The sequence below is a fragment of the Silene latifolia genome, chromosome 2 (assembly GCF_048544455.1).
Source record: "Silene latifolia isolate original U9 population chromosome 2, ASM4854445v1, whole genome shotgun sequence".
NCBI lineage: Eukaryota > Viridiplantae > Streptophyta > Magnoliopsida > Caryophyllales > Caryophyllaceae > Silene > Silene latifolia.
In genome coordinates, this window is record NC_133527.1 from 34,873,225 (window position 1) to 34,891,078 (window position 17,854).

General features: G+C 39.1%; 2 protein-coding genes across 2 annotated transcripts; one reads left to right on the forward strand and one right to left on the reverse strand.

The window, feature by feature from the left end:
- Positions 1 to 2,142: 2,142 nt before the first annotated feature.
- LOC141639089 (PR5-like receptor kinase) lies at positions 2,143 to 3,930 on the reverse strand. The gene is made up of 3 exons (XM_074448279.1): positions 3,867 to 3,930; positions 3,321 to 3,775; positions 2,143 to 2,202 (listed from the first exon to the last, which is right to left on the reverse strand). Exons 1-3 carry the CDS (start codon positions 3,928 to 3,930, stop codon positions 2,143 to 2,145), a joined length of 579 nt encoding a protein of 192 aa, XP_074304380.1.
- Positions 3,931 to 8,199: 4,269 nt separating this feature from the next.
- On the forward strand, positions 8,200 to 12,585 carry LOC141639097 (uncharacterized). Its single transcript, XM_074448287.1, has 2 exons — positions 8,200 to 9,708; positions 10,546 to 12,585. The coding sequence occupies exons 1-2, from the start codon at positions 8,200 to 8,202 to the stop codon at positions 12,583 to 12,585; spliced, it is 3,549 nt and encodes a 1,182-aa protein (XP_074304388.1).
- Positions 12,586 to 17,854: the final 5,269 nt, after the last annotated feature.

Here is a 17,854-nt window from a genome sequence, read left to right on the forward strand (position 1 = left end):
AACTTATGCCTGTCTTTGATATATTGCCCTTTCTTGTATGGTGATTTTATGAATTGTAATAGGTGAGATGCAAGCCGGTTACAATTGATAAAGTTTGGATTACTGCTTGTTATATGTTTCACATGATAGTTTAATTTGGTCAGTTTAGTGTTCATATGGTAGAATACTCGATAGTTAATTGATTTATGATGTTGTTTACATGTTACATTACATGTTACATTAAATATGACATTTCGTGGCTGGGAGGACTCGAAGTTACTCCCCACTGAATTGTGGCTTTCGTGTTTGTATAAAATGCGATTGACAGGTTGATGATGATTAGATGGGGTACACAGACGAGCTAGTGAGCAAAAGAACCTTGGACCTAGTTTGGTTATATTTTGTAGTAAACCTTTAAACTTATGGTTGTGTTTATATTTTGGAGGGACATATGTCTCCCTCTCTTACTTTGGTTTGTATCACTTTATTCTCGTGACTTTAGCTCTATGTTATGTAAATTAGTTTGTTAGTTTTTGCAGGTTTTGGCACTCTTCATTTGGAAATGTTTGTGAATGGTTTAGAAAAGTTTTTTTTAAAATTACAGGTTTTATCTAGTTGAACCAATTACAAACATATCCTGTCAGTTTTTCTGTAGAATTTACGTGTTTATTTAACGCTGAAAATGAGGGTGTCACAGTTGGTATCAGAGCATATTTGTTCCCGACGCACGTTAGTGATTTAAAACTATATAGTATAATTAATTTGTATAACTTTCTTTAATTACATTAAAGTCCCTTGGTTTCTAGAATTAATATATAGTATTGATATGATGATTTTACATCATTCTCTAATCTCTACAGCTGCCTTTTATAAAAAAAATTCCAGTCCTCGTAAATATTACTCGTACTGGTATAGTTTTCAGTCACGAGAATACACATTGGTAATCGTTTCATCTCCTGTGTGCACATATGGAGCTCCATAATCCATATCCGTCCGCCATATCGCTAGCCTCGTCAACAACTGCAGAACCAAAAAAATGAGGCGGCTTTGGTGTCGGAAGGCGAATAGCTTGACCATTAAGGGCAGCAACAATGGAGGTCATTCTTGGCCTATTAATAGCATGTTCTTGGGTACACAATAATCCTAATTGGATGCATTTTAGTACTTCTTGTTCAAAGAATGAAACAATTTGATTTGATAATTAGCTAAACCTCTTTTCTAGAAACCCAACTCTTAAAAAGAAATCTGAAAGTCATCATTTAAATCCAAGCCATTTAAAAAGATAAAAAGGATTTTCGAAAAGTGAAACCGAGTTTCAAGTGTTACGGACCAAGGTAACAGTCCAGGCTATTGTTACTTGCAAGAGTAACAGTAGTCTTGACTGTTGTTGTTGTTGCGTTTAAATACTCTACTCCCTAACTTGTACATTAGATGACACAATTGATTCTAAATCTAGGGTAGCAAATTATCAGCCATTCTTGACTTTGACATTGATTAATTCTTGCTTGAGGAGGGTGCATTATTCTTGAAAAGGTACACTTAGAAACACGTTAAATTGGGCATGTCATCATCAACAAATATGTCCTAACAGCAATCATCAAAGCCGTATGCACTTTCCCTTTACTGATATTTTCCCTCACTCAAATGCCCATTGGGCTTGAAGAGTGGTTGGTTGTACACCGGCTCCCCCGTGCCGTGTGCTGGGTTTCCACTTCGAGTTTTTGAGGAGTTTTGAGGTTTCCAGGATTTGAACCCGTGACCTTCGGTCACACTGGCTCTAATACCATGATAGATGAACCAACTCAACCAAAACCTTAAGGTGATGGTTGAGGTCCAACTACTATAAATATTCCTATTAGATACAAATGTATATCATGCTCTCGACTAACTAACAAACGGAGTACGACACTATAACTTACCAGGTAAGTTTTGGCGTGTAGGCTTCGTTTTCGAGTTAGTGGTTGGTGACGATGTGTCTGGTTCCGATGCAAATGCCGGCTGTAATGCTTGTGAAGCAGGTATGGAGAGTAGTCTTGCAGAATTAATGTGCACATACACAGAATGTCAGAATGCAAGAGATTTAAAAATGAAGTAGAAGTAGTCTCAAATTCCGAAAGCTTTAAGTTAAATTGTATTAACTTAAACAAGCTTACTACAGACGGATTATAAACTTGAATCACAACGCCGAGTTTTAGTGACTTTACCAACTACACTAACTGAGATCTGTAGAATATAAGCAAATGTAGAAAAACAAATCAGTCTAATAAAACCGAACAAGAACCTGGCTATAGCAGCAGAGGGTGTAACACCCCACGGTAATTGAAGAGGTCCAATGATAGGCTTAAATGACTAGTGCTTAAAGGGATTGGAAGTACTACTCATATCAACAAAGTGCACTTTCTTTTATGGTCATCCATGCAAAAGAACTCCACAGTTAAGCGTGCTTGACTGGGAGTAGTCTTAGGATGGGTGACCTCCTAGGAAGGTTTCCGGGAAGCGCATGAGTGAGGACAAAATGCGCTATAAAGAACCCGTGTTGAACTGTGGGCCATGTACACAGCCTGGTGAGCTATCATAAGTAACCGCTCCCGACCCAGTTTGGGCCGGGGTGTTACAAGTGGTATCAGAGCAACCCTGCGACCATGTGGTGATGGGAGGCAGTTGTTATACGCTCCTGGAGGCAGTTTTATACGCTCCATTGTGATCACCCACTAAGCGGGGGAGGATTCTGGGTTAGCGGTTATGCTCTCAGGCGCAACGAAGACGTTGCGTTCTTCAAGTGGGGGTGATTGTAACACCCCACGTTAATTAAAGAGGTCCAGTGATAGGCTTAAATGACTAGTGCTTAAAGGGATTTGAAGTACTACTCATATCAACAAAGTGCACTTTCTTTTATGGCCATCCATGCGAAAGAACTCCAAAGTTAAGCGTGCTTGACTGGGAGTAGTCTTAGGATGGGTGACATCCTGGGAAGGTTTGCGGGATGCGCATGAGTGAGGACAGAATGCGCTATAAAAGACCCGTGTTAATCTGTGGGCCATGTACACAGCCTGGTGAGCTATCATAAGTAACCGCTCCCGACCCAGTTTGGATCGGGGTGTTACAGAGGGGCAGAAAGTGATGTTATATGAAGCCGTCCTCGAACCATCGCAAGCGAAGGTGTCAGTGTTGTCAAAAGCGTAGCTAAAAGCTCGTGAACAAGGCCTTTTGAAAATCAATGATGCCAACGAAAAATTGGAAAGCTGACAGTCAGATGCACTGCTGCAACAAAATTGGTCCGTACCAAACACATCACAGGGAGTTTTACATCCAACTATGGTACTATTATTAGTCTTACTTACCACCCTGAGCTTAGCGAGCTGGCACGATTTTTGAAGGTCAAACACGTACCCAATGACTTTGCACCCAGGCAGACTGGCAACACTTGGAGCAACCAACAAAGGGAGGTTATACCCAGCTAGCACACTAACGTCGTAGAAGTCCTCGTTATTAAATTGACCCAAACTAAACTCGGCCAAAGTGACTGGAGTTATGTATGATGAAGTGCATTGGATATTACCAGTGGTGCAGACGCCGGTCTGGCATGAGAAATGGCCAGTTGATTTATTAATTGAGCAAAGGGTTCGTCCCCATACTCGACCATTCCATTCAGTTGAAATGGCAACGACACTGGATTCGCCTTCATGGAGGGCGAATCCAAATACGTTAGCTGATCCTGTGCCAGAAGAAGTTGCTATAGCTGGCCAAACCGTGTAGCTGCAGTTATTTATTATTGTTAATGTTTTGGCATTTCCTGCTGTCAAATGAAATTCACATGATCAGAAGAGGATTTTTATTTAGAATTAATATGATAAATTATGTTGGTTTGCTAATTAAAATGGACTTACCTGAAAACAGATGAATTTGCAGAATAAGGCTTAGCAAGGAGAATGCTTGTGCAAACGTAGCCATAATGCGGAAAAAAACGTGGTTGTATAAATATAACACGAGGCAAAAGTTTTGGTGTTTGATTAAGCTTTTTTTAGTAGGTCTACAATTCCGTGTCATAATTGTAAGGGATATTCTACGGTGTACCCCTGAATTTTTGAGTTTTCTAAGTTGTACTCCTGCTTTTTTAAAATTCTATGTCATACCCCTAAACTCTATATTATAGTCTATAACATGACCTTATTAATTATCTTTGTTAACGTAATTCGTTAGTTGATCGACTATTTCAGTCATTCATGCACCAATCACTCCTTAACACACCCGCTTAGTTATTAGCCCATCTAATTATCAACTAACTCGCTTAATAATCAACTAACATTTCCAAAAATGCACAAAACTTTCATTTCGTTTTTTTTTGCTTCTTTAAATAGGTATTAAAGGTAATTTGTAATTGTTTAAAGTTAGTTTGTGATTATTATCATAAAAGAAGATGATATGATGTTAATCAATGAGATTTGAGGTTAAAGAACGATTGTTAAGAGACAACGAGTGAAGAGAGTGTTGAAAGAGGTCATTATACGGATGAAGTAAAGAGTTCAGGAGTACATCGTGGAATATAAAAAAAAGCAAGGGTACAACATGGAAAACGCAAAAACTCAAGGGTACACCATAAAATTTCCCTAATTGTAAAGATTGTACAAGACAACACTAGTGTTTTTAGAGCATCCGCAAAGGTGGAAAAATAGCTCCCTATATGTACCCTCTCTCCTCATATGGGCATCCTCATTGTTGCACCAACCTTCCCATTATTTGGCCATTTGGGGCTCCAATGTTTTTAGAGAAGGTTCCCAAAAAAAAGCAAGACAATTTGTGTTACTTTTGGAGAGGTTCCCAAATGTTTGTGTGGGAATTAGGGAACCCCATTGTCGCATAAATGTAGTTATGAAATGGGGAGGGTAAATGAAAAAGTTATTGGAAAATGAGGTGGACAAATAAGAGAAAGAAAGAGAAAATATGGGAAGCCTCACCTTTGCGTATGCTCTTAGTAGGTTTACAATTCCTGTCATAAATGTAAAGATTGTACTTGCTTTATATTCATATATGCCAATATACGTTTTCTCTAGTTCATATTTTAGCTACATGTTACTAAAATTATAAGAGTTTGATTTTCTTAATTCATTCGGTGAGACGATTTAAACAAGATCTCAGATGACTATATTTTATGTTATATATTAGAGCATCCGCAAAGGTGGAAAAATAGCTCCCCATATGCACCCTCTCTCCTCATATGGGCATCCTCATTGTTGCACCAACCTCCCATTATTTGAGGCTCCACTGTTTTTAGGGAAGGTCCCCCAAAAAAAAATGTAAGACAAATTGTGTTACTTATGGGGAGGTTCCCAAATTTTTGTGTGTGAATTGGGGAACCCCATTGTTGCATAAATGGTAGACATGTAGTTATGAAATGAGGAGGGTAAATGAAAAAATTAGTGGAAAATGAGGTGGACGAATAAGAGAAGGAAAGAGAAAATATGAGAAGCCCTACCTTTGTGGATGCTCTTAGAAGTTGTATTGAAAATTCTCCTAACTAATAAATAGTGTCCAAAAAGTAAATGTAACGAGACAAATGAAACGGAGTGAGTACAAGACAACACAAGTGCCAAAAAGTTGGACCAATTGGGGTTTGAAAAGTTTTAAGTGCAATACAGTATCGGTAGACGGATGATTTAATAATTAATTAGTCTCATTGTAGATGGGTATATCCGTCTAAAGATATAAATAGGTTAAATACTCCCTTCATACCACACCAATGGTAACATGGACCCACTTTTCCCCTCACAAAAAGTGGGTCCATGTTACCATTGGTGTGGTATGGAGGGAGTATGTCACAACTTTTATAATAAGACAATTCCCCACCATCCCACAAAGTGATATATTTGACCTGCTACAACTTTAGACCGATAATGTCTATTTAAAGTGAGATTTTGTGTTTAATAATACAAATATTATGAATCACTTGAATAAAAAGTTAGTTACTTAAAAAAACCGTTTTACAAACTTTTCATGTAAAATCTTTTCACACAAAAAATTTGTATAGTAAAGAAATACAACAATATTACTTCAGTGTTTCAATGACTCCCGCAAATTGCGAGATAGGGGTCGGATGTACTTACCCTTATGTAGTAGAGAAATATTGAAACAATAAATGTCGACCCAATTGTACTGAATTTTTGGAAAGCCTTTTCACAGCTAGTTCTTATCCATCCTCAATTGTACCCTGTTCAAAAACTCGTTTAATTTCAAGAAAACCTAACTTAATATATTCATGACCATGTCATGAACATAAATCAAGGTTGAGACATAAAAATTAGAAATTACTCCCTTTTAAAAAATTTCCTAAAATTACTCTCCTAAGTTGCATTTTGACCCAAAATTGTTTCAAAACTCTAACTTAATTGACTTATTTCATCTGTTGTTGAACTCTTCCTCAATTTGTATACATAGTTATACGGTTATACCTTTCAAAGTATAAATTGGGTATGTCGCAAATGAAATATATTAAAAAACAGATGAAATATATCACTTAAATTAAAGTTTCAAGCAATTTTAATAGTAGAGAACTGTTTCCACTTGCATTTTAATGAGATAAGCTGTGGTCAATGTCTAAATCTGCTATACTCTTGATTGATTTACGGACAGAATTATTCAGATGCTATTACACATGCTAAAATAGTAAAATACATGTTTACGGTTATTATTGTCTTTCTTTCCCACCTAATACTCCAATGAGCCATAGTTTTCGATGCAATATAATGAAATGATCAATTTAGAGTAAGACCCTGACGAAGAATGAATGTCTTACCAGTTACAGTCATCGTGAAAACAAAGTTAAGCTGTTCGCATCATTTGATGCAACCCAATACTTTATCAAAAACAATTACACAAAGGTCTGAGATTCTGATGCTCTAAAATTGTAACTCTCTTGTCAGCAGTCTTTAATCCCCAGCAACTGCAATTAATATTGTAATCAACCAAGAACAGTTAGCTAACAGTAGAGCACCTCGAGGCACATAGTTATCCAACGAACTTACTGATTCTGCAATTTGTGACTTTAGAAGAAAGAAAATGCAGTAATTCTAGTGTGAAACTGTCTCAGATCACAATGTGAGACAGTCCCATTATATAAAAAAGACAACTCATTTATTAGCACCAAATGCACAAATATTTTAAAATAAAATGGACTCTCTTATCCTAGAATTTGTGTAGAAAATGATACTAAAAAGTTGATGTATGAAAGAAAAGAAGCTACAGCTAGTTACGAATTTGTGCTGTAATAATTACTACTCCATACATAGTGAAAATCTGATATTAAGTCCTAGCTAAGACAAGAATCATTATACTTTCAAATAATTTCAAATGCAAATTTTCTTCCAAAAATCAATGTTTGTTATTCTGGCGTCAACTAAGGCCGTAAATGCTCTTGAAAGCGGTTTTATTCATGACATTACAAAGCTATCTTATTCAGACCCTTGTATCAAAACCAAAACCACAGTAGCAGGTCTTGTAAGTGACGAGAGGAAACCATGAAATCAGAAACATTAGCCAAATAGCCAGGGAATGTAAAGCAATACATTTCAGCTCATTGAAAGTTTCTTAAACGACTTTTGGCACTGTCAACTTCCTAGCTCCCCTCTGCCCCTTCCCAAGATCTCCATAATAGGTAGTTAGGTATCCGAAGTTTGATTGGAGAACAAGAGAACGAAGAAGGAAACAAATATTAGAGACTTAAAAGGAATAAACATTTTTTGCTCATAACAGTCACTTAATCTCATCATTTGTTTACCTTTGATCAAAATACTTCTTACAAGGAATAAAAAAAAGCACACAAATGATTGAGACGAAGTAAGTGCATTATATGATCTCTTAAACGGTTAATTTGAACACTATTTTTGGTCTTAGTGTAGATGATTGAGAAATGAGAAATTACGCGTCTTATTATAGAAATATATCGACCATATATTTTGGATATATGGAGATATATTGTTGTATATTTTAGATGATTTGTTACCTTATTTCTAGGATGTACATTAGGGTAGTTTTGACTCCTACGTTGGTTGTGTGTAGTATATAATCTCATGCTTGTAACCCTCTTTTTCGATTATCAATTAATTCGGCTATTAGCCAATCTTTCACACAACATTATTTCTCAGTTTATCATGGTATCATCGGAGCAGGTTTGATCCTTGCATCCGTCATTTTTTTTCCGAATTCAATACACCTTCACTATTCATCATGACAAAAATCGGAGATTCCGGTTTTGACGGTGGAAAAGGGAAAGGCAGTGGTACCGAAACAATGACTATACCTCTGTCCTCTCCTCTATTCCTATATCCTTCCGATAGTCCGAGTCTCAAATTGACTCAAACGATTTTCAATGGCGATAATTACGATCTCTGTGCTGATGCGGTGAAAAACGGGCTTGACGCGAAAAATAAGTTAGGCTTCATTGATGGGACCGTTAAGAAACCCGAGGGATCCGAAGAAGATAATTATGAAGTGGTGGCTTGGCGTCAATGCAACGCCATGATCAAGGCTTGGTTGCGGAATGTGATAGACGAGAAGTTGCATCCAAGCATTGCTTTTTCTGGCACTATTGTCGAGATCTGGAAGGAACTAAAGGAACGGTATGCAGCAGGTAATGCTCCCCGTGTTCATCAACTCAAGGCTGATTTGATAGAGTGCAGGCAAGGGAATCGTTCCGTTGTTGATTACTATACTAATCTGAAATCAATATGGGACGAGTTAGCCACTTATAGCCGTGTCCCAGTATGTACTTGCGGTGCCAGAGCAGAGTTTCTTAAGGAGAAAGAGGAGGAGAAAGTTCATCAATTCATTATGGGGCTCAACACAGCTTTATATGATAATCTTCGCTCCAACTTGTTGATGGATGATGACCTGACTTCTCTAAATCGTGTTTATGCCATCGTTTTGCGAGAGGAGCGCCACAAGGCCATGACGCGTGCCCGAGAGGAACAGACGAATGAAGTTGCCATGAGTGCCCGTACTGGAGCAAGTCGGGGTCGTGACAATTTTGTTACTGCCCAGGCCGAGCAAAAGGAGTATGAACCACCGAGGTGCACTCATTGTAAAAAGTGGTACCATACGGAGGAAAATTGCTTGGAAAAACTCGGGCTTACTGGTCGAGGTCGTGGTAGAGGCAGGCGCGGAGGCCGCGGTGGAGGCCGTGCTGGCAGAGGTGCTGGAAACAACCATCAGGTTGCTAACTCTGCAACAACCAGTGAAGGTGAGTCTGCCAAGAAGGAGTTCACTGCCGAAGAGATTGATCAGCTACGGACTCTTCTAAGCGCAAAGGCGGAAGGTAACGAAAAATTAACAGGTATGCATAATGTAAATTTAAGTGACTGGATGCTCGATAGTGGTGCGTCGCACCACATGACCGGATGTCAAACTGTACTTACCAGCCGGTGGCAGGGAGCACCGTCGAATGTCGGGTTGCCAGATGGTTCCATCATAGTAGCAAGAGAACACGGGAAAGTTGTGCTCAATAACATTCTCGAGCTCAAGGATGTTTTATATGTCCCAACATTAACCTGCCATCTTATTTCAATTCCTCAACTTATACGTGAAAATAATTGCTTCGTGACATTCACCTCTAATTGTTGTATAATACAGGACCAGTCTTTGAAGACGGAGATTGGATGGGGTGAGCTACGAGACGGAGTTTATTATTTGACACGAGTTGAGGAGGTAGTGGCACGAGTAAACGTCCATGAAAGCCGGGTATGGCATCGAAGATTAGGTCACCCTTCAAGCCATATTTTTCCATTTTTGAGCAATTTAATTAAGAAACCTTTATTTTGTGATTCCGAATATGTTTGTGACCCATGTTGCCGTGCAAAACAAACTCGATCCAGTTTTAATATTAATAATAAACGGCATGAAGTTTTGTTTCATTTGATTCACTGTGATATATGGGGACCATACCATACCAGTAGTCTATCCGGGGCACACTATTTCTTAACCATTGTCGATGACCATAGTAGGAGTGTTTGGGTTCATTTAATGAAAGACAAAGGGGAAGTATGTGATTTGATAAATTTTTTTTGTAAAATGGTACATACCCAATTTGGAAAGCAAGTTAAGGTCGTACAAAGTGATAATGGTACCGAATTTCTTTCGGGGTCATTAAAAACTTTCTACAATGAAAATGGTATGCTTTTCCAAACCAGTGTAATTGACACCCCTCAACAAAATGGCCGGGTAGAACGGAAACATAGACACCTCTTAGAAAAGGCAAGGGCACTTCGTTTTCAAGCCAACTTGCCGATCGAATTTTGGGGAGAGTGCGTATTAACAGCGGCCCATCTCATCAACCGCACACCTACTAAAGTTTTAGATGGGCGAACACCCTATGAATTACTCCATGGTCACGCTCCTAGCTTTGATAATTTACGTGTCTTAGGTTGTCTTGCTTATGCTCACAATAAGCAAAGACCGAAAGATAAATTTAAAGAACGGGGGACTCGATGCATTTTTATTGGTTACCCGAAGACTCAAAAAGGATGGAGAATGTATGATTTAAAAACAAAACGTCAATTTGTTTCACGGGATGTTCAGTTCTACGAAAATATTTTTCCCTATTTGGATGCAACTGACAAACCGGATGTGAACCCATGTGTCACCAATGATGATATACCAGACCCCATCATGGATCTTGCGTTTGGACGTCCCAACCATGAATCCATTGTTACTCAAAATTTAGAAGTCAATGAGGCAACAGGGACCCACTTGCAAGGAGAAACAGAGGAGCCCACAATTGATAGTACTGTGACAGGAACTACCACAGGAGACGGAGAAACTCAAAATTCTGACAATCAGGGGGAGGTTCAGACAGGTGCTGAGGAACCGAGACTTGGTCGAGGAGAGCGACAGAAATTTGAGCCCGCATGGAGAAAGGATTATGTTTGCAAATCAACTCGTGTCATGTCTCCAACTAATGCTCACCCGTCTCAAACTCCGTCATCTACGAAAGGTACTCGTTATCCAATAATTAATTATGTCACAAGTAGTTGTTTTTCATTGTGTCACAGGAATTTTCTTGGAGCCATTGATGCGGTTAGAGAACCGAGAAATTATTTTGAAGCCATGAGACACGATGAATGGAAGGTAGCCATGGCAAATGAAATAGCAGCACTTGAAAGAAATGGCACTTGGCAAATCGTTGACTTACCGGAAGGCAAACGACCAATTGGGTGCAAATGGGTCTATAAAATCAAGCATAAGGCAGACGGAACCATAGAGCGGTATAAGGCCCGATTAGTAGCCCAAGGTTTCACTCAAATCGAGGGGGTGGATTATCATGAAACGTTTGCACCGGTGGCTAAGATGACAAGTGTTCGACTATTATTGGGCGTAGCAGTGGCTAAGAAGTGGAATATCGCTCAATTAGACGTCAATAACGCATTTCTTCACGGGGATTTAAGTGAAGAAGTGTATATGCGACTACCACAAGGATTCAACGCAACCGGAAAAGGTAAAGTTTGTCGCCTTTTAAAATCTTTATATGGACTAAAACAAGCCTCGAGGAATTGGTTTGCAAAATTGACGGATGCATTGAAAGAGTACGGTTTTACGCAATCATTGGCGGACTATTCTTTATTTACTATGAAAACAACCGGGTATTTCCTTGGACTATTAGTCTATGTTGATGATATGATTATTGTGAGTGATAATGCCAAGGCCAGTAACGATTTGAAAGGGTTCCTTGACAGCAAATTCGGGATCAAGGATCTCGGTCGGTTAAAATATTTTCTGGGAATTGAAGTGGCACATGGAGCGACAGGCTTATTTCTTTGTCAGCGTAAGTACGCAATGGAGATAATTAAAGAGGCAAAGATGGAAGGTGCGAAACCAATCAACACTCCCATTGTGCAGAATCATGAACTAGCACTCGCTTCAGGTCATTTCCTAAAGGACCCAATCATGTATAGGAGATTAGTGGGACGATTAGTGTACCTCACCATTACCCGACCAGATTTATTGTATGCAGTGCACACCCTTTCACAATTCGTTCAGGCACCACGGAAAGAGCACTGGGATGCTGCTCTCAGAGTAGTCCGGTATTTAAAAGGCAATCCGGGGAAAGGAATAGTAATGAGCAAGGAAACGGATTTTCAGCTAATTGGCTATTCAGACTCAGACTATGCCCGCTGTCCTTTGACGAGACGATCACTCACCGGGTATTTTGTTTCATTGGGGCAGACACCGATTTCTTGGAAGGTTAAAAAACAGCCGACAGTAGCTAAATCCACAACCGAGGCCGAATATAGAGCAATGGCGGCGGTCACGAGTGAACTTATTTGGCTAAAATCTTTCCTTCATTCACTTGGAGTCATTCATAGTCATCCTATGCGTGTTTTGTGCGACAATAAATCGGCCTTACGCATTGCTAAGAACCCCGTATTTCATGATCGCACGAAACACATTGAAATTGACTGTCATTTCATTCGACAGCATTTGGTAAGCAAAAATATTGAGGCAAGTCATGTTCGCAGTAAGGAACAAATAGCGGACCTCTTTACTAAGGCTCTTGGTGGAGAAGCGTTCGACTATCTACAACGTAAGTTGGGCATTCGGTCTCCCAATGCTCCAACTTAAGGGGGAGTATAGAAATATATCGACCACATATTTTGGATATATGGAGATATATTGTTGTATATTTTAGATGATTTGTTACCTTATTTCTAGGATGTACATTAGGGTAGTTTTGACTCCTACGTTTGTTGTGTGTAGTATATAATCTCATGCTTGTAACCCTCTTTTTCGATTATCAATTAATTCGGCTATTAGCCAATCTTTCACACAACATTATTTCTCAGTTTATCACTTATCTACATGAGAATAAAAAACTCGTGCCTGAAAATGACAATATACTCTCCATCCATGAAACACTACCGCACAAGCAGAAGCATATTCGACTCAGGAATTTTTTTTGAGAAAGAAACAATCCACTAATCGCACAAAGAAGACACTGGAGTGGTTGAAAGACTTCATTGATTAAAAAAAACAGGAAGGGGATAACCTGATTCTTGATTTCTTAAGTCACATTTGTAAACATAAATTTAGAGAATCTTGATTGCAGTGATAATTACAGATGAGTACTTACGTGGAGTAGTCATTAGATCTGATAAGGAGATTCCTTGAAATCAACAAGAAGATAAACTCTAATCTTTTGCCTTCTCCTGCCTTCCTTATACTCTAATTCTCTTCTTGTGTGTTTCTCTTAATGAATATGAATTAGGTTAAAATCACAAATAGGTGTAACTTTTATTATATAGGTGGCAGGAGGGGCATAATTAGATAAGTGGGCCTAATATGTTAATGACCTGTAAACATTAACCGTAATCCACTTAGTCTATTACTCCGACTAAAAACCCGAAACATCATATTTAGCTATTATCTATTAGAGTGACTGACGTCAGTAATTAGGTCCACATAATAGAGAATTAATATGATAATTCTTACATTCTCCCACTTGGACCATATTACTGACCTAAACATAATGTCACGTGCAAACAGAGTCATAAGTCCCGTAGAAAACTAAATGAATACATAATGGGTTTATCTTTATTACCCTGATCATTCCGAACAACTGGTTGAGTCATGGCGGAAACACTACTATACAAGAGAAGTGGTCCTTCCATGTACTACGGACCAATCAAGTAGAATAATCAGTCTGTACAAGGAGCAAACATAATCCCCGATAATGTCCTTGAGGAAAAGAACTGATTCTGTTAATCGTGCAATAATAATGTATACAATAACAATAATACGATACAGAAAATCATTCGGAAATCATAATCATAAGAAAACATAAGTTGATTAATCAAAACATAAGTGTCATCATTACAAAACACCAGCATGATCCAAACACAAACGAAAAGCCTTAATGATTATCCTCCAGACCCATATCAGTAGGATGCTTTAAAAATGTCTTTGGAGGTAACCCCTTAGTTAAAGGATCTGCTATATTGGCACTAGTCGTGATGTGCTCAATTGACACAGTGTTTTTCCGAACTTCCTCCTTAACTGATAGGTATTTCATTTCCATGTGTTTTATACCTTTAGAATACCTATCATTCTTCGAAAAGAAGACAGCTGCGGCATTATCACAGTAAATTTTCAGCGGCCTTGCACCATAATTCATAATGCTAATCCCTGAAAGAAAGTTCCGCAATCATAAAGCTTGAATAGTAGCCTCAAAGCACGCTACAAATTCAGCTTCCATAATGGATGAGGCAATAATTGTCTGTTTAGCACTTTTCCAGGAGATTGCCCCCCAGCTAAAGCAAGCACATAACCAAAGGTGCTTTTCCATGAGTCCACACATCCTCCAAATTCTGAGTCAACATATCCAATAACCTCAAGCTGATCAGTGTGTCTATAAGTGAGCATTTTGTCCCTTGTTCCCTTTAAGTACCTTAAAACTTTCTTAGCCGCACTCCAATGACCCATTCCAGGATTGGACTGATTGTAATACTCCGTATTTATAAGTCTTGGGGTACTCTATCGAGTAGCCCTTACTCTGTCGAGTAAGGGTAAGTTGCGAAATAAAATAGTTTCTGACCTGTTGGGTACTCGATCGAGTAGCTGGGGTACTCGATCGAGTAAGGGGGTACTCGATCGAGTACCTTGGGTACTCGATCGAGTGTCCGGTTTTACGGGGAGTTTTCTCGGGTTTTGTTAATTATGCGATTAAGGTATTTAAACATAATCGTCATTTTTTTAAATCACTTTTACAAAACCTAAAACCCTATTTAAGAGAGAAAGCAACCAGTTCATCTTCCTAATCGCATCCTTAGCAATTCCCGGAGTTCAGACGGTCAGTTCTTGTCGTAATTCGTGTCGTTGAGTTCCTTGCGTCGAGGGTAAGCTTTTAATATAATTTTTATAATGTTTTGTTAAGTTTGGTTAAACCCTAATTTAGAGATTGGGGGTTTTATGGGTAGTATGTGATGTGTAGCCTTTATGTGTTATATGATAGGAGGAGGATTCGTAGAAGAGGCTTTTTGAGACAGCTGTTGATACCATCTGTACTGTTGTGCTTTCCAGGTAGGATTTCCTACTCAGTATTAGTCCCATAATGGGATATTGGTGATGTGCTGTAGTTAGTTGTTTGATATGATGATTGTACTGTGTTTGTGGTTGTGATTGCTGTTGATGGTTCTCGAGATGCGTTCTCGGCTGAGTGGGGTCACTTGCGGGAGTGACTTCACGCCCTAGTTTCGCCCTTCGTGGAACCCGCCACGGAAGGGGATGTGCACATTAATGGGACAGGGTTATCGCTCGGTATGATGAGCGGGGCTTAGGTGGGAACGGCTGCGGTCCCCCATGGCGTAATGGGTCCAAAGTGGACGGTCGATTGAGATGATGGGAATTGGTGTGTGTGTGTGTGTGTGTGACAGTTCAGCTGTCTGTTTATCTTATTATTGTTGCCTATATTGATTGTGTGATTAGTACTGACCCCGGTGTTGTTTTGTAAACCTGCGGTGATCCATTCGGGGATGGTGAGCAGATATTGAGCAGTATTGAGATGAGTCTTTGGGATAGTGGGATGCCACGACATGATGATAGGAGTCTTCCATTTGTAGCCTTTAGTTTATTTACATTTCAGTTAGACAGTCAGTTTGAATAATGTATCGTACTTTGGTTTGGTTTTGAGGATTGTATTTATTCATTAAACTATTTATAATAAACGTTGTTTCTTTATTGTTGTTTGATTATCATTGCCTCGGGTAACCGAGATGGTAATGTCTTCATACCTGAGTGGTCCTGGTAAGGCACTTGGAGTATGGGGGTGTTACACTGATATCGACCCAACATACCCACTGCAAAACTTATGCCAGGTCTTGTACAGACCTGCGCATACATTAAGCTTCCAACTAGAGATGCATAAGGAAAGTTTTTCATGGCATTTCGTTCTAGTTCAGTCTTAGGACACATACTTAAGCTGAACTTATCCCCTTTCTGAATAGGAACATTATTGGGATTACAATTTACCATGTTAAATCTTTCTAAGACCTTCATGATATAGGCTTTCTAAGACAACCCTAATGTCCTTTGTGATCTGTCTCGAGATATTTCCACCCCGATCACATAGGACGCCTCTCCCATATCTTTCATCTCAAAGTTGCTTGATAGGAAATCTTTAGTTTGATGTAATAGTCTCAAATCATCGTCATGCGATGAGTATATCATCGACATATAAGACCAAAAATGCAAACTTACTCCCACTGATCTTCAGGTATATACACTGATCAACAGTGTTTTCTTGAAACCCAAAGGAGGTGATGGTATTATGGAACTTAATATACCATTGCCGAGAAGCTTGCTTAAGCCCATAAATGGACTTCTTTAATATACAGACTTTGTCCTCTTTGTCATCAATAATAAAGCCTTCAGGCTGAGCCATATAGATTTCTTCTTCCAAACTCCCATTCAAGAATGCCGTTTTCACATCCATTTGATGTAGCTCTAAGTCAAAATGAGCTACTAAAGCTAAAATGATCCGTAAAGAATCCTTCTTAGAAACTGGAGAGAAGGTTTCATTATAATCAATGACTTCTTTTCGATTAAAGCCTTTAGCTACCGGTCGGCTTTATGTCGTTCAATATTACCTAAGGAGTCGCGCTTGGTCTTAAAGACCCACTTGCAGCCGTGACCTTATGACCCTCGGTAAATTGACCAACTCCCAGACCTCATTCTTAGCCATAGACTCCATCTCTTCTTTCATGGCATTAATCCATTTATCGGAATCATCACTATTCATAGCTTGTGAAAACGTAACCGGATCATTATCCACATTAATGTCAAATTCACATTGATATACTTCATAGCCATCTGAAATAGCTGGCCTTCTAGGTCTTGTGGACCTTCTTAATGTTATTTCAGGTGTTGTATCAACAACCTCAGTGGCGATGTTATCATTCGGGAGTGGAGGACCATCAACATTAGGTTCCACAATATTGACTGAGTCAACATTATCATTATGTAGAACTTCATCAATAGAAATTGGGGGCAAAGGAACTGGAATTGCCACCCTAACCTCATTGACGACGACATCCCTTACCTGATCACTCCCACTAACTTCGCCATTCTCAAGGAATTTGGCATTTCCGGTTTCAACAATTCTTGTCTTGTGTGTAGGACAGTAAAACCTATACCCTTTGGACTTTTCTGGATAGCCGATAAAGAAACCACTAATGGTTCTAGGATCAAGCTTCCTTTCAAGTGGATTATAAATGCGTGCCTCTGCTGGGCATTCCCATACATGTAAGTGTTGAAGACTCGGTTTCCATCCTTTCCACAGTTCAAATGGTGTCTTTGAAACTGCTTTACTGGGAACCCGATTTCCAACATACACAGCAGTCATAAGGGCATGCATCCACAACTTCATGGGTAGATTGGTATTACTCATCATTGTCCTCACAACCTCTAATAGGGTTCGATTATGCCTCTCAGCAACACCATTCATCCATGGAGAACCAGGAGTTGTGTACTGAGGGACAATACCCAAACTTTCAAGGAGTTTTGCAAAAGGACCAGGATGTTGTCCTGATTCATTATATTTGCCATAATATTCTCCACCCCTATCTGACCTTACGATTTTCACTTTATTTTGCAATTGCCTTTCCACCTCCTTAATGTAAACCTCTAAAGCGTTTACTGATTGAGATTTTTCATGCAAAAGGTAAAGATAACAATAACGTGAATAATCATCAATAAAGATGATGAAATATTTCTCTCCGCTCATGGAGGGAACATCAAATGGACCACATATGTCTGTATGTATAATTTCTAAAAGAGCAGTGCTTCTTGTGGACCCTTTCTTAGTGTGTTTGGTTTGCTTATCCTTAATGCATTCCAC

Coding starts and splice junctions, on each gene's coding strand:
- LOC141639089 (XM_074448279.1), bottom strand. CDS start 3,930: ATGGCTACGTTTGCACAAGCATTCTCCTTGCTAAGCCTTATTCTGCAA. Junction 3,776..3,866: donor GCAAATTCATCTGTTTTCAG/GTAAGTCCATTT, acceptor TTCATTTGACAG/CAGGAAATGCCAAAACATTA. Junction 2,203..3,320: donor AGCTCGCTAAGCTCAGGGTG/GTAAGTAAGACT, acceptor TATATTCTACAG/ATCTCAGTTAGTGTAGTTGG.
- LOC141639097 (XM_074448287.1), top strand. CDS start 8,200: ATGACAAAAATCGGAGATTCCGGTTTTGACGGTGGAAAAGGGAAAGGC. Junction 9,709..10,545: donor TAAACGTCCATGAAAGCCGG/GTATGGCATCGA, acceptor CGGGATGTTCAG/TTCTACGAAAATATTTTTCC.